General features: G+C 36.7%; 1 protein-coding gene across 5 annotated transcripts in view; it reads left to right on the top strand.

Moving 5' to 3' along the window:
- KCNK2 (potassium two pore domain channel subfamily K member 2) overlaps nucleotides 1-13067 on the top strand; it is a 248124-nt gene that overhangs the window by 149263 nt on the left and 85794 nt on the right. For all 5 annotated transcript variants that reach the window (XM_070768586.1, XM_070768585.1, XM_019976926.2 and 2 more), the window contains exon 3: nucleotides 1589-1706. In XM_070768586.1, coding sequence (XP_070624687.1) covers nucleotides 1589-1706 — 118 coding nt within the window. The remainder of the gene's footprint in view (nucleotides 1-1588; nucleotides 1707-13067) is intronic.

The following is a 13067-nucleotide window of genomic DNA, read 5'->3' as shown; positions in this document are numbered from 1 at the left end:
ATGTTCGTAACAGCAGTTTTTATAATTAAACAAATTTTAGAACAGCATGTATGTCTACATATATGGCAGTGATTAAGTAAATGTGGTAATTGCAAGGAAAACCACATGTAGAATAATATTAAATAAAAATAGAGAATACATTTCGTATAGTGCATAAGGCTGGCTATGTAGAATGTATAACAGAATGCCTGGAGTAGACACCTTAATACATTAACTGTAGTTGTCTCTCAATTCTGGAATTGTGAGTAATTTGTATTATCTTCTTTATTCCTTTCTGTATTTTCCTAAACAGTGAATACATACTGTTGTTAAAGTAAATAAAAGCTTATAATTCAATTAACTCTTGAAGTTTCAACCTATAGATTAAGACAAGTCAGACAAATGAAATTTTATATTGCATTTCAGCTTGAGATTATCTGCTCTTCTACATCTGACAGTAAGTTCTTTGGGTAATACATCCATTTTCCCAGTGTAGTTTTTATCCATTTGCCAATAAACTGTATGACTTTAAACAAGTCACTTTACCTCTCTAGGTCTTTAATTTCCTTGCCTATCAAATGAAGTTCCTTCCAATTTTAAAGTCTGGAAATTGTGTGATAAATATTTAAAAACTATATTTCCAACAGAAACGTCTTTTGCCACAATCTGTATTTATCTCTTTCACAATCATTTTCTCCTTATTCTCTTCTGTGTTTGTGTTTCTGGAGCTCTGTCTTCCCTCCCTAACATCTGATGATTGAGAAGGGATTATAATATCATCTTTCTGTCTGTCTCCCAGTATTACTACTCAAGGCAGCATCTAGATTCTAGTATTCTTGTATGAATATTGTTGACTGTCATTTACAAGTCATCGGTGATGTGCACAGTCATAGAATTTACAAAAATCTGTAGAGATTCTAAGAATCTCGATATCAATGGATTGACTTACGCTTGATGGTGAAGGGCAGTTGCCTGTTCCTTGTCATCTTAGCCTGTACTGTCGGACCTTACTGATTTTATCATGAGTTTGAGCAAACTCCGGGAGATGGTGAAGGACAGGAAGCCTGGCACACTGTAGTCCCTGAGGCTGCAGTGTCGGACACGATTTAGCGATTGAACAACAACAACTGATTTTATACTCTATACTGTTGTACACAATCCAGGATTGGATACTTATATTTACCATTCAAAATGACTAGCATTTTAGAAAAACTTTTTTTTTTGATGAAGCTATTATATACTACTTAAATTGTAGTTGGCAATCTGATATTTTTAACTCAGTGGTGCTTATTAAAATTATTGCTATATTTAGTTGTTAATTCAAATAAATTTCTAACAGTGGTACCAGATGACATTATGAATGCATATCATAACACTATATGATAAACTTTATGCAGATCCATTCTCTTGATATCAAATATACTTTTCTTATAATTTAATGTATTCAGTTCTTCAGTGTAAAGTTTTAATCTGTAGTGTATACTTTAAATGGAAGGGTAGACCTTAGAGTTGATGCTTTTTGACTAATGGGTTGTCTGGGGGGAATATTTGCTGTTTGATGTCTCCATGTGATTCATGTGTACTGATACATTTCTTTTTAAACTTGCAGCAAATAGTGGCAGCAATAAATGCAGGGATTATACCTTTAGGAAACACCTCCAATCAAATCAGTCACTGGGATTTGGGAAGTTCCTTCTTCTTTGCTGGCACTGTTATTACAACCATAGGTAGGAGACAACTTATTTTGTTGTTTAATTTTGGTACAGCTTGTGAGTTAAAATTCATTTGTTTGAATTTTTTTACAGTTGGTCAAAATGGTCTTCTCGAGGTAGAAAACTAGAGTCTAGTAAATTGATTTTGAAAAGAGAGTTTGAACAAAGGAATGATGAAAATGAATTACTGATTCAGAATACCGAGTTGTTTAAAATCCACCCAAAACTCGGGAGCAGTTCAGTTGAGTCCTTTGACTAATGGACAAGAACATCAAGAAATGGCTTGAAATGATGATTTTGGTAGAGGGGACAAACAAGTAGTTTAAAATTGTCCTGCATCTTTGATTCTTTAGTACAGAAAGAAATGATTTGAGTACAGTTTTGACATTCTTTTCATGAAGTTCTTATTGGATATCACTTTCTTCAACTTATAAAATTTAACTCTACATTTTAGCAGATTGTTCTATTCTTATGTGGTTGTCTATTATGATTGCTTCAGACCTTTTTATGCATTATGTTTTTCCAGTAACACAAATCTATAAAAAATTAACAGTGAAATATGAGGATTACAAAAAGAATGAAACGTTAGGCCCTTGACCTTTTATCTTTTCATCACATTGAATGTCATAGTGTTTGAAAGTGGAACATGGTCTCTTTTTTGGGACTGACTGCATCCACTCAGCACCCCCTAGGCAGCAGAATGGGTACATGTAGGCAACTTCTTTTCTGTTATTCTTCAGTGCCCAAGAAATATTCCGAGGATATAAACACAGACCCCATAGTGAAAGCTATGCTTGCCATGCTGTGAGAATTGGGAGGGGTTACAGCTATCTTATTTCATGGAAGGAGGTAGGTTTAAAGCATAATTTTCAACGAAGGGAAGAAAATGGACCCATCACAGTTATGCCGAAAATATGTGTGCAAAAGGAATTCTCCTCTTGCACATATGCTTGTGATGAGATTTCCTCTCATGAGCCCGACCTCTGATTTGGGCACACGAATTAATTTTCTAAAGGCTTTAATTTTATTGTTTGCCATTGGTAGATTATGAAGTGCCTACAGTTTTCAAATGAGTACTTCTGTCAAAGTCCTGAATAAGAGAACATGGACAGTTTATGGATGAACTCTTGCTTAAATTTTCCTTTGAGAGGAATTTGTAGTGTCCTGTCATTACGCGGATCCACCGTAATGCCTTTTTGTGCTGAATCACTTGCCAGTGAAATAAATACCTTAGCATGTCGATGTTTGCCTTCGTTAAGAGGTCAAAGACCTATGTTTACTCTGACATTTCCATCGGCTAGGTCAAAAGTTGTGTGGCTGTGAAAATCTGGAAGAATGGCAACCTTGATTTCTAACCATAATAATAGGTTAACTATGGAGCTTAGACGGCTTGGCCATTTCTACTATGGAAATAACTGTTTATTGGGTAAACTACTTAGAGTCTGGAAGGAAAAAAAAAGCTCACAGACAGAGTGGGAAAGGTTTGTTTCTGCCCAGTGAAAACTCAAAAAGTCCACGTTATAGCTCATCGTGACCACCACTAAATTATTCTCCAAGAGACTTAGTCATTATACAGACTTACTGTTGCATCCTGTGTTTATAAACAGTCTCATTTTTTGAATCCCAAATTCAGTAAGTTTTGCAGACATATACTTCAACACATGAAAAAAAATAAACCATTATTACCAGCCTTACCCCAAATTATAGCCATTAAGCACAGTAGCTGATTATTTAGGTTGTTTAGGTAGCTCCCTGACAGCTCACATCTCTTACTGTTCTACCTCAGGCTTTAATCTGAGGTTGATTAAGTCATTCTAGGTCAGTGACATTTACTCCATGGTCTTCTACTCTAAGGTCAAGGCAGTCTGCTCTGACCTTAGACTAGTTTTATGGTCTAGGGCAAGATAAACGTTTGGCCTTTTGCATAAGTCTCCATTTGATATCCAAGTCATTATTTAATAAAATTCCGTGTAATTATTAATATTGCTAATAATTGTCTGACCTTTGAAGTGGTTTTTAGAAACTGAGGACATTGTAACCTCTAGCACTAAGCTGCGTTGCATTGGTTGTTTAAACAATGAACTTGAGACGGTCTGGGAGACTCCGTCTCAGTGGCTTCTTGTGGGGTGTCTGATACAGGCAGTGTGTCATGGAGCTGCACTGGCGGACACTGGCCCAGATTTTTCTGCTTAGTGTAGACAATTTATCTAAGAAGTCAAAGTGACCCTTACTATTCATTACAAATATGCCCAAGAGAAGTTCAGTTATACAAAATAGAATGTTAAAATTTAGGGTCTAACTTAAGAGAATCTCTTCATATATCTACATGCTCTTTCCAAAACCATACCCTTCTAACCCTTCACAAATTCCATTTTACAGTGGCACAGGCTAACGTACGTTGTCGACAATTCTTTTTCTCTCATTCCTTACTCCCAGTTCATCAGTCAATCCTGCTGGCTATGCCTTTAAAGGAGATCTAGAATTTAACTACTGCTCCCCATTCAAACTGCCATCATTTTGGCCCACGCTGGCATCATCTCAGTGCCAGCATCCCCGTATAGAGAAACCTTCGGTCCTGAAATACTCTCTGGATTCCAACTAATTCAGAGCAAACACTGTTCTCCATTGCTTAGGTCATCTAGTAAGATGCACGTTCTGGGATTTTTGTGTATTTGAGTCTTTTCTGTATCCCCCAATACCTGACACATAGTGGATGCTTAATAATTATTTTTGGAATTAAAAAACAGATGGAGATTCTAAATGAGATGAAGTACAGCATGTTGGAAATTACATAACATTCCATTGATAACTTATTACACTAAATTCTTAATTCCTTAAACAGGTTACTAACATTTTTGCTCATTTATTTATTCAGTAAATAATAAAACATGATTTGTCTCCCACTGTAAAGATAAGAGGTAAATTATTTGGGCCCAAGTGGCACACAGACCAGTCAGGGAGATCAGTAGGCAAATTGTCATTTACCATATAGCCTGCCAGGTGCTATGGCTTAAGGGTATTTGATGCAAATGTACGGGGAAGATTCCCTAGAAAAAGAAAGAATACTGGCAACCCACCAGTATTCTTGCCTGGAGAATTCCAGGGACAGAGGAGCCTGGCAGGCTACAGTCCATGGGGTCACAGAGAATTGGACACAACTGAATAGCTAACACTTCACTTCAGGTAATTAAAGGCATTAATAAAATGAGAGCTTTGTAGTCATCGGGGGTTCATGTGGGAAAGATTAGGGGTAACAGAGTATGATCTGTTTAACAACTGTTGTTGAGTTGCTCAGTCGTGTCCAGTTCTTTTTCAGCACTATGGACTGTAGCCCACCAGACTCCTTTGTCCATGGGATTTCCCAGGCAGAAATACTGGAGTGGGTTGCCATTTCCTCCTCTAGGGGAATCTTCCTCACCCAGGGATCGAACCTGCACGCCCTGCATTGCAGGCAGATTCTTTACCACTAAACAACCTGGGAAGCCCGTTTAGGAATTACAGGCCATCCAAAATGGTTGTTTGTAGTTGAAGGGATCATCTTTAGGACTGTGTAAATCAAGTCAACATAGTAGCTCCTACTGAAATCTATGCTACTTTTGCTGCTGCTGTGAGTGTAAAAGGAAATAAGAACACCGCTTTGGTTTGCAATCTAATTTGGGAGATAAAATTTACGGTTAGGAAATAATGGAATAATAACAGAAATAGGTCTTGTGGAATCAAATATTACATGGAATGATTGTTTCAGTGCTATAAGAAGAGAAAAAGGAAAGAACATGTGGGCTAGAAGAGGAGGAAAAGGCTTAATTAGAGAATTGGGTTTGAGCTATGCTTTGAAGAAAATGTTTTGGTTTAGATTGGTGGAGGGAATAAAAGCCTCCTGGTCTGTGAGAGAGCTAAGCAAAAATACCAAGAGAGAATGAGCCTGACTTATTTTTAAGACAGAGTAGTATTCAAGTAGACCAGAGGAATTGTTTAACTGGGTAGTGGGAAATGTTATTGACTGATTCAAATGGGAAGAACACAGTTGAATATAGTTTGATTTTTGAGAAGTTTGGACCTACTGTACTAAGAACAAAGGAATTTTTTTTTTTGGAAAGTGAGTTAATAGGTTAAAAGTAACCTTAGAAGATGCATCTGTGTGGAATAGAATATGTGGAGACAGACAGTGAGGGAATAGTTAAGAGGCCTTTACCGTGATCCACAGAAGAGTCAGAGTATTGACTGGGAGGATTGGAGCTGGTGTTGAGAAATGGGATTAGGACAAAAGGTTGAAATAATTAGATGCAAGAATCAACAGGCCTTGAGAGTAATGCAATGAAGAGAGAGGTGTCCAAACGTTGACTGTTGAAGTGAATATTTAGGCAGCAGGTCAGTACAGTTCATAGGCAGTGCTAGTTGATGCTGTGAAGAAAAAGAAGTTTTAAAAAATGGTCAATTAAAATAAATAAATTGATTTTATTTTAAATGGCCGAAAATTTATACATGTTGTTGTATTAGGAAGCTTCATTTTAGTTGTTTTCCTTCCTCAATTTTTATTTGTTGGTTTATTCTTTAATTCAGACAGACTAGAAAGACAAGGTAAACAGGCTCCCTCCTGGAGAGCTTGGCTTTGAGGAAACCCAAAATCAGTCAGTGCCCTGAAAAACAAGACCATTATCAATGGTGATAAGTGCTCCATAAAAATTCATGTGGGGGATGCAGAGTCGATAGTGGAGTGGGAGGTGCTCGAGAGCAGGCTGATTCAAGAGCTCTCAGAGCAGGTAATGGTTAAGCTAAAGATTAAAGGATGAAACAAAATCAGCCAGGGAACCAGCATACATGCGTGTGTGCTCAGTCGTGTCCAACTCTTTGCAACCCCATGGACTGTAACCCACCAAGCTCTTCTGTCCATGGGATTTCCCAGGCAAGAACACTGGAGTGGGTTGCTGTCTCCTTCTCCAGGGAGATCTTGACCCAGGGATCGAACCTGTACCTCCTGCAATTGGCAAGCCTTGGCACGTGGATTCTTTACTGCTGAGCCACCCAGGAAGCCCAAGGCAGGAAGAGAAGAATGCAGAGATAAGTTCAGGCAGAGGGCACAGCATGGCAAAGAAGAAGCAAGGTTAGCAAGATGAACGGGGGCCGGAGCATGTTAGGACCTGATAGTTGTGACAATGTCCTCAATTCCATGGGAAGCCAAGGAAAAATTTCAGCAGAGTCCTAATGTGACTCATGTTGCTGTTCAGAGGGCAAAAGGGAAAGCAGGAAGGCCATTGCGAAGGTTATTGCATTAATCCATAAGAGAGAAAGCAACATAGAGATTGTCATGCTGAGTCAAGTAAGTCAGACACAGAAAGACAGATGGCATATGAGATAGCTTATATGGGGAAGGGGATCTAAAACAAAAGAGTATATATGAACTTATTTACAAAACAAAAGTAGAGTCATGAATGTAGAAGACAAACTTATAGTCACCAGAGGATAAGGGAGGGGAGAGGGATACACTGGGAGTTTGGGACTGACATATACACACTGCTGCTAAGCTGCTAAGTCGCTTCAGTCATGTCTGACTCTGTGCGACCCCATAGACGGCAGCCCACCAGGCTCCCCCATCCCTGGGATTCTCCAGGCAAGAACACTGGAGTGGGTTGCCATTTCCTTCTGATATACACACTACCATATATAAAATAGGTAACTAATAAGGACCTACTGTATAGCTCAGGCAACTCTACTCAGTACTCTGTAATGGCCCATATGGGAAAATAATCTAGCAGAAAGAGTGGATATATGTGTATGTATAACTGTTTTTGAAATTGACACAACATTGTAAATCAACTATATTCCAATAAATTTTTTTTTTCAAAAGAGAGTTTATGAATGGAAATATACTTGTCTCTGAGAATGGTGCCATGGGAAGTTTAATGTTTTAAATTTTCAGTTCTTTTAAAGCTAATAAGAAATCACTTAAACTCTAGGAAAGTCTGTTGGCAAAAGTGATGTAATGGAAAACTGTATTCTATTTTGAGGTCAATTTAAAGATTAGAATAAGATGTAAGGTGATTTTGCTCCCAGAAGGCATTAAAATATAATAAAATTTTCCCCAGTGGAAAGTAAATTGAAATGCCAGAGCCAGGATTTGCCCAAGCTTATCAGTGAATCATCATGATCTCTGAGTGTCAGAATGCGAATAACAAGATAGCACTGGGGTCTTTAGCAACTTCAGAATCTCAAAGCAGCATGTTAGGTCTTATGGAAAACATTTCCTTGGAGTAATGTTTCTTGTATTTACAAAGGACTCTTGTTTTCTGCCCCTTGAGTTATAGAGATTGGATTCAAGTATATAATTTCTATGTTTAGTTTTTCTGTATTTTGAGCCAGCCACCGAGTCTCTCAATTTCCTTATACCTTGATTGAATTATTGAATTGCTGACGCTGTTAGGACAATGGTCACAGATTTTCTGCAAGCTCCTGTTTCACCTGTTTGGCATAATGCTTACCTGAGTAGACAAAAGGGAGAAAAAAACTAGAGAGTAGTTTAAACAAACAATTCCTGATAAAAAGAAAAGGTCAATTTTGAAAATGCCAAGAGTATATTGAAAAGTGTAAAGCCTTATGCATATCTTTATCAGGGAATCTAGGACCTTCCTGTTGGAAATGATAAAAAACAGACATACAACAACAACAACAAAAACTATAGCTTAAAAGGTGAGGAAAAAGTTGTAAGAGCTTTTCTGTACAATTTTGTTATCTCATGAAACCACTAACTGGACTTGGAAATGAGCAGACTTGAGGCAGTGGGGTGTAGAATTTGACAGCCAGCATTTTCCTGGGGGTGATGTCATTGCAGCTTTGGTTGTTAGGTGCTATCGTATTTATTTGGTATACCCATAATTCAGTGGCCTTTCACTAGTCTCTTGGATATTCTCTGAGACCTGCATATTGGATTTTGGGAACCCATTTTAAAGGAAAGCTGAACTTCTTTCAAGCAGCTTAAAAGGTGAATTATCTTGCAAGGTGACTTCCAGCTCTGACTCCACAATCTCCTTGCATTTTTCTTTATACCAGTTTGTTAAAGTAGATTATTCTTTCTCCAAAATCTGTAATGCTAATGCTGTGCAGTTGAAATTCAGAAGTTGAAATTAAGAAATTGTTTTGGGTCATTGCTGCTCTGTTTCTCTTCTAATCTACTAAAATGAACAAAAGGAAAACCTGTCTCAAGAAATGTATGTGTGTATATATATATATGTTCCTACCATTCAAAATCTTCACATAGGTTTATTTTCCAAGAGGGATGGTGTGGGGAGGGAGGAGGGAGGAGGGTTTAGGATGGGGAACACATGTATACTAATTAAATAATTTTCTATTAAAGAAAAAAAAAAGAGTTCAGTGAATATTCCAAAAGCAAAAAAAAAAAAAAAAATGCATTTCTTTCTCAGAGAAGAAAAATGCCTTCTGAACAGTAGTTAAGTTTGCAGAGTGTAAATTATATTTGATAGACAGTAAAGCAGAATTCTTACTTAAATAGTGTTAAAGAGTCTAGAGCAATAATAATGAAATAGATTAGTCATCTTCTTTTCTCATTATGTATATTGGTATGTATGTTTGTCAGCCACAAAGAGGTTTGATTCAGAGCACTGAGTCCTTAGAATGCTATGCTAGTTGGAAGGAGTGTTATGGATGTAATCTTCCCAGGAGTGATCCAGTAGTGTTATGGATGTAGTCTTCCCAGGAGTGAGGCAGTGTTTATTATTATTATTTGTGGTAGCAGAATGCAGAGCAAGCAAGTGTAGATATAAAAGAAACTGAAAGTGCCAGTGAGAGGAATATGGTATCAGCATCGTAGTCATCCATATCTTGGGTGTGTTCAAGGCAGAAATTGCTTATATTCTGCAACAAAATAAGCTTTCAAAAAGTTTGCATTAACATATTTTTAATCTTCTGGAAAGCAATCAATGTTAAATCGTGTGATTGTGAAATTACCTTAAAGTTGGAAGCAAAGAATTGTCATGAAGTTCATGCCCTGAATAAATACAGAATCTATTTTTAATCTTGTCTTTTCTCCTTTCCCAACCACTGACATGCAGCACATTTGTCATACATTATAGGTTTTAAAGAACATATGATTGACCCCTAAATATGCAAGTATTGCTCAGAATGTGATTAAAACTATAGGTGGGATGATTATCAGAAAAACATTTTTTTAAAATTGTCTCAAGTACTGCATTTGATAGGGAAGGAATGTAATAACATTTGTCTGGGCCTGTCTACTTAAAGCTAGTAATTATGCTACATATTTGTTTTCTTCCCAATCCTTTAAAAAAAAAATCTAGACTTGTGCAATCTTACTCTTGGAAATTGGCATTGTTATTTATGTGATACTGAAAGTATAACATGATATATGCAAAAGAAGTACCTGTGCCAAATAAGGTTCATGAGTAATTATTGTGGTTTGTGTGCACATAAGGTACAATGCAAATAATTAATTTTAAACAGAAAAGAATTCCAGGCAGCCATCTTTTGGTTCTAAAGTACCACTGGAGGAAATATTGATCATATGAACTTTTGAAAGTCACAGTTCAGTTTAGTCCAGTTCAGTCACTCAGTCGTGTCTGACTCTTTGCAACCCCATGGACTGCAGCATGCCAGGCCTCCCTGTCTATCACCAACTCCTGGAGCTTGCTCAAACTCATGTCCATTGAGTCGATGATGCCATCCAATCATCTCATTCTCTGTTGTCCCCTTCTTCTCCTGCCTTCAGTCTTTCCCAGCATCAGGGTCTTTTCCAGTGAGTCAGCTCTTTGCGTCAGGTGGCCAAAGTATTGTAGTTTCAGCTTCAGCATCAGTCCTTCCAATGAATATTCAGGACTGATTTCCTTTAGAATGGACTGGTTAGATCTCCTTGCAGTCCAAGGGACTCTCAAGAGTCTTCTCCAGCACCACAGTTCAAAAGCATCAATTCTTCAGTGCCACAGGTCTCAAAAATGCATGTTAATTACTAATCTTAAACTTCTTTCCCTAATAACTTTATTTTTAAAGAAAAAACAACAGACAAGTGGACAAGTTTGGTTGATACGTTGTGCCTTTCCTCTCTAAGTTTAAGTTTCCCTTATTGTAGATGCTAACAAAAAATGTCCAAAGGCAAGCAGCAAGAGAAGGAAAAAGAAAGAGAGGGTATGGAATAAATCATGATCTGCTTAAGCAGCTCCTGTTCAAACAATGCAGGTTTTAATAGGTTACTTCACTGCTACCTGTGGATGACTTAATAGAAACTCTGTTTACATTTCATTTGATGCATAAAAAAACAGATGTAGACATGACCTCCTAATAAATATTATACTGCAAGTCAATGAAGTTCTGTATGTGTTCATGTAGTTTTACTTACATTGTATCTCTCAGAATGAAAATATTTCTCCGCATTTTTTTAAAGAAGTGATGCAGGAGAAGGAACATCAGATTTCATTTCAGAGAAGTTGTTTAGGTTTTGTCTTTACTGCTAACTAGGGTTGTATTCTTTTAAGCAAATCATAGTTCTTCTATTATCCTGAATTTTCTTCTTTATCAAAGAGGGCTAGTGTTTCTCACAATCAAAATTGTTGTGAAGGTTAAATAAACGTGTATGTAAAAACAGTTTGTACACTGAATGACAGTATAATAAATCAAAACTAATTTTGTTACTAGGGTAATTTTTATTTTATTATTAAACTTTATGTTACATTTATTTATGTTACTAATGTTAACAAAGAAAGTTCATTCTTTCTTAAAGATTTGATCCATTCATTTTAATTATTATAATATTTATAATGTTGCCTTCACATACTTAAGATGTGCTCAAACCAGTTATTCTCACAATGCTCAGTGTTAGATTTGACTAGTTTCTTCATCTAGTTAATTTGTAGTTTGATCTAATGAAATGAATGATTTTAATGATATTTAGGTGGCCTAAAATGTGATCATCAGAATAATATATAATGAAGCAAGGTGTTAACTATTAGTTGAGAGTAATAAAAGTTAGTGAAAGTCAGACAGTCATGTACGACTCTTTGTAACCCCATGGACTGTAGCCCACCAGGCTCCTTTGTCCATGGAATTCTCCAGGCCAGAATAGTGGAGTGGGTAGCCATTCCCTTCTCCAGGGAATCTTCCCGACCCAGGGATCAAACCTGGGTCTCCCACATTGCAGGCCGATTCTTTACCAAATGAACTACTATTTGTATAAATGTTTTTCTATATCATTTAAAAAAATCTGTGCCTCTGTATCTGCCAAGTTATTTTCTGTAGTAAACAACCCTCACATTTTGTTGGCTTTACAGAATTAAAAGTTTATTTCCTGATCACATTGTATGTCCAGTGTGGATCAATGGGAGGGCCCTGCCCTTGTAAGAAGGAGAGTGTGGAAAACTGACCTCTGGCTGATCATGCTTTGTGTGTGTGAACACACTGTTTTTACCAACATGACATTAGCCAGACTCCCTTCAAGAGTATAGGTGGGGAAGTGCTCTCCTGCCCTGAGATCAGAAGAACCAGGGTATTTTGTGACAGCCCTAATAACTTCCACAAGCAAATATTTCCTTGAATGTTATTTGATAGTCCAAGTAATTAAACATGATAACAAAATATAGTTTGTATTTTAATTTGCTTTTTCAAATTGTGTCTCCTTAACTCCATCACTGCAATAGGATTTTCATTTTTCACATCTAATATTGTGCTACTGAAGGAGATTGTGTTCCAAATTTACCTCCCTCTACAGAGTTTCATCAGCGTCACTATCTCAAAATGAAAATAAGAATCAATATATAAAATTCTAGTTTTAGTTTCTTGGCAGAGATTTTGCTGCCACTCATTAGTGATATTGCATAGGGTTCCATTAGCATTTAGAGTACAGTCACCTTTTGATATACATGGAAGAACTGACTCCAGAACCCCCAGAGGTACCCAAATCCATAGATACTCAATTCTCTTATATAAAATAGTACAGTGTTTGTATATAACCTATAGATTATATTTTAACCCATATACTTTAAATTCACTTCTTGATTAATTTTAATACCTAATGTAAATGCCATGTAAGTAGTTGTAAATACAATATAAATGCTATGGATATAGTTGCCAGCATTTGCCAAATTCAAGTTTTGCTTTTTTGAACTTTCTGGAAATTTTTTTTCAAATATTTTTGATCCATGGTTCATTAAATCTTCAGATACAGAAACCAAAGATATGGAGGGCCAACTGCATTTTATTAATGATCACTTATCAAGGTCAGAATTATGATGATACAAAAACAGTAAAACCATTTAGGAAAATAAATTAAACAACTAAGTTTACCTTTGATGTAGAAGTGAAATAATGCAGGGGTCAGCAAACTATGACCCTGTGGGCAAAATCCAACCTTGCTTCTGT

This window comes from Bos indicus, chromosome 16, assembly GCF_029378745.1.
Source record: "Bos indicus isolate NIAB-ARS_2022 breed Sahiwal x Tharparkar chromosome 16, NIAB-ARS_B.indTharparkar_mat_pri_1.0, whole genome shotgun sequence".
NCBI lineage: Eukaryota > Metazoa > Chordata > Mammalia > Artiodactyla > Bovidae > Bos > Bos indicus.
This window is presented reverse-complemented; position numbering and strand designations above follow the sequence as displayed.